General features: G+C 36.1%; 1 protein-coding gene across 1 annotated transcript; it reads right to left on the reverse strand.

Moving 5' to 3' along the window:
- Positions 1-867: 867 nt before the first annotated feature.
- Positions 868-2,790, reverse strand: LOC140852832 (pentatricopeptide repeat-containing protein At1g15510, chloroplastic-like). The gene is made up of 2 exons (XM_073246392.1): positions 2,765-2,790; positions 868-1,414 (listed from the first exon to the last, which is right to left on the reverse strand). Exons 1-2 carry the CDS (start codon positions 2,788-2,790, stop codon positions 868-870), a joined length of 573 nt encoding a protein of 190 aa, XP_073102493.1.
- Between the last annotated feature and the right edge of the window lie 1,426 nt (positions 2,791-4,216).

Raw genomic sequence — 4,216 nt, forward strand, 5'->3', positions numbered from 1 at the left:
AGCAAGATTGGTAGACCTTGGTGTAGTGGCTGATGTGGCTTTATGTTAAGGATTCTGGGGCAGGAGTGGCGGCAGCACTGGAGATTGATTCACGTGAGATATAACTAAGGATTGTCCTTCACTGCTAACTTATGATTGTATATCAAGTGATGCTATTTGAGAAGACTCTGAAAGAGCTATCAGTTAAACAAATATATTGTAGATACTGAGTGAAAACATATCCTGTTAAAAGCTTAAGTCCAAAAGTATTCATTATGGTTACATCAGGTAGCAGATCAAAAAAAAAAAAAATGAGGTGAAGATCATCATATGGTAAAGTTTTACTGTTATATATCTGTTTAAGCTATGTTTATGGCACACTTATTAAGGTCATAGTAATACTATTTCAGCAAGACCAATCTGATTAAAAAATTAATATTTTATCAAATCAGCAATTTAAAAAGCATATCAAGATTAATGAGGCATATAATTCATGTACTACATCAAGATTAATAAGATATTTCAGGCAGAAAAAATCATGATAATGCAGCAATAAACTGCACTTGCTTTTAATTTCCATCCATCTAATACAACAACTAGGTAACAAATTTATCACCTAAATTCATAAGCCAAGATGACACTAAATCCAGAATTGCTTTATGATTCAAGATTGAAGTATTTTGCATCATAATTGTGGTGATCATGAACTGGCACAACATACAAATCATGCTGAATCTAATCAATACTTGGCATACTCCGATATAGAAAGACAAAGTTAGCATGCTAAAATGCACCAACTTGATTTTCTTAAAAACATTTAATTAGTACAGAGAAATGTTGTAACAACTATCTTTTATCTAAGATCATGGAATTTCAAGTGATAATATCTCATTTTGGCATTTCATCAAAAATTATTCTACCCATATCAACATTTCCAATTCTTGAATGTGTATCAACGAGAGCATTACAAATAGAAACATGCGATTCAAAACCCGTCTCCCATATGTTACCATGAATCTCGAGTGCTAAATCTGCCCGCTCACAAGTAGATATTATGCTAAAAAATGTTGCTTCATTGACTCCTATATTCCTTGCCTTCATCTCACATAGCAACTGCAAACCCTCTTCCATGTGCCCATTCTCTATACACCCGAAAATCATAACATTCCAAGAAATCAAATCCTTCTTAGGCATACCATCAAACAGCAAGCGAGCAAGATCTATTTGCCCGCACTTGACATATATGTTCATTAGAGAATTACTTAAAGTTATGCTCAATTCAAAACCCTTTTCTTGCATATAACAATGTATGTCCTTCCCTAACTCCAAATCTCGAAGCTTTGTGCATGCAGAGAGAATGATAGCCAGTGTAACCTGATCGGCATCAATATTTCTCCAATCCTTGGAGTGAAAGAGAGCCACTGCCTCCTCTGGGCTATCATTATCAACATAGATAGATGGCCATTATATATTTAAGTCCTCAAAAAAAACAAAATGAAAAGAAAAAGAAAATTTTGAAGAGGCCATCGGAGAATATGGGGAAGGTCTTGGCATGGTATACATTAACCAGTATGTGATCGGGGTGATGACGTACATGAGAAGATCCAACAGATCCAGGAGAGAGAGGTCAGCATCTTGAAGAGATGGTGGAGGAGATCAATCAGAGAGGAGAGAGGAGGAGGAGGCAGTGGAGGAATGGGCTTAGAGGTTAATCAGAGATCAATCGAAGAGAAAGGAGGGAGGAGAGAGGAGGTGGATATAAGGATATTTTTATTATTTTATAAAATAATAATATCATGTGATGGTCACGTGACAAGATTTCATTAACGGAGATAGACGACAGGACCATATTGAAATATTTCGATAACTTCAGGGATCAGTTTGACACTTTTTAAAGTACAGGGGTGTAAGTGAAAATGACCTAAACTTGTATGGGTGTTTCTGTAATTTATCCTTAAAAAAAATGCATGCATAAACCAGGTTGCACCATTCAAGTGGTTTAGTTCCAAAATGAGGACATTGGATATATAAACTATTTTACCCCAAATGAGGGGAAATTAGCTGCTATTTGAAGTTGGGAATGAGACTCAACGAGGAGGAAGATAAGCAAGGTCCTTAATCAAGAGATTTTTTTGAATATATTTATGCATTATTAAATTTAAAACTATAAAAGGTGATGGTGAACGTGTTAGTTGAATCAAAGCTATGCATGCACATGCTTAAATATGCGTACGTGTCATGCCATCTCATGCATGTGTGCATGATTGGGTAAGGTTGAAAATCTAGTGATTCATTAATTTATAATTTCCATGAATACAAATTGAATGATAATTTCTCCAACAGGATAATTAATGGATACACAGTGATATTGTTCTTTCCATATATGCTGCTAACACTAAAACATATGGAAATAATTCTGTAATATTATAAACATGGATCATATAAACAACCGGGAGATGTATCTTTTACTCTTTGTAATAGTTAAGATGGTTTCATGTAATGGAAAGAAATCGTTGATGATGTGAAATCTTCAGTGGATTATAAAGCTTACAGATTTCAGCATGGATGCAAGATATCAAACAAAAGTTATGTTTATTTCAATCACAAGGATAATACCATTTGTTGGTGTATATTATCCGATCTCATCATCAACCGAACACGTGGTAGTAAATTGTTATCTGAGATAAATATTCTATCATGTTACATCGGTCCATGACTAACCTATCTCTCCAGTGTTATTTGCTAATCGACTTAATCCAGAACTACTAGTAAGCGGAACTCTTACCTCGGTTTGCTTCCGATCTCCTTCATCTTACTTCGGTTGTCAATCGATCTAATTATCGACATCAAAGGCATGGTGACCTGTTCAGATAGTTACTGATGTCATCTATCCCATATCGGTTTATTACTGACATGCCATCACATTTACAGATGGTTATCGGATAGCTGTTATCTAGCTCAGGTGTAACTGTCTTTCAGTTGTATTCCAGCTCATTTGCTACGTGGACAGTCTTTTCATTATTTCTGCACAGTTGGTCATTCTGTTACAACAATCTAATGGTCTAACAGATCTCTAACGGTCTAACAATCTTTTCTTAAGACCCAAGCAAGCTCCCTTTATATAAAGAGAACAAGATACTTTTTGGGAGGTAAGTCAAGTCTGAGTGAACAGAGACAAAACTCTGTTAAATTCGTCAGAAAAAATTAGAGTTCTCTTCACTTTTTCTTCACTTAAACTCTAACTTCTTGCTTTTTATTTCTCCATTTTCATACCCTGTTCTCAAGGCTCCGACTGATTTAAGAATTGGAGGGCACTCCACAGTTTTGCGACTTCTTTTGCAGATTTTACTCACAGTTCAGATTGGTACGACTTTCAGCTCTCCAGCTCAATTCATTATCAATCTTACCTTTGGAGCCTTACAGCAATAGATTGATGCTAGAGGAAGGGGTTTCTAAAAAATTTTGATGAAAAATAGTGAATAGAAAAGTACCAAATTATCCTCTACCTGCCTCATCTTCTCTTGGAAAGGCTCAAGAAGTCACCCAACCATCAGTTACCATCGATCCTTAACAATTCTGTCTCCTTATCCAGCAAGTTCAAGCCCTCACTATTATGGTACAATAGCTTCAGCAAATCACTGAGCAGTAGCAACGGGAGGTTACTCCTCAAGTGGTTCAATCTCACCACTCCTAGCAATTAGCTCCTCAAAATCCTTCTCACAATCATGCTCTGATCTCACTGATCAATCCTGAGGATAGAATCATTTGCTCCAAGCAGAAAGATGAATTTGGAAGAAGGTCTTAGACAAAAGATCTAAGATTTTGAGAAGAAGCTGATGGAGATTCAGATTGGCAACACAAAGAGTGGAAGAGATTTCAGCTTACAATCTCCCTTCTTTCAGTAAATTCTTGATGAATCGATTCCTATTCGGTTCAAAATGTCTGTTGTCGAGTCATTCGATAGCTCCACTGATCTTTTGGACCACTTGGAGGGTTTCAGGGCTATTATGAGGTTACAAGGGGCGTTTGGTGTCCTACTTTATATTACCTTCCCCATCACCCTCAAAAAATTTACAAGAATCTGGTTCTCTGACCTTCAGTCAGGATTTATTTCCTCTTTTGAATAGTTATCCAAACTATTCATCATTTATTTTGGTAATAACAGAGTTCACCTAAAGAACACTAACAATCCTTTTACTATGAAGTAGTGGGAAGGTAAATCTCTACAGGAGTACAC

The sequence above is a fragment of the Elaeis guineensis genome, chromosome 12 (genome assembly GCF_000442705.2).
Source record: "Elaeis guineensis isolate ETL-2024a chromosome 12, EG11, whole genome shotgun sequence".
NCBI lineage: Eukaryota > Viridiplantae > Streptophyta > Magnoliopsida > Arecales > Arecaceae > Elaeis > Elaeis guineensis.

Coding starts and splice junctions, on each gene's coding strand:
- LOC140852832 (XM_073246392.1), bottom strand. CDS start 2,790: ATGAAGGAGATCGGAAGCAAACCGAG. Junction 1,415..2,764: donor GAGATCGGAAGCAAACCGAG/GTAAGAGTTCCG, acceptor TGATAATGATAG/CCCAGAGGAGGCAGTGGCTC.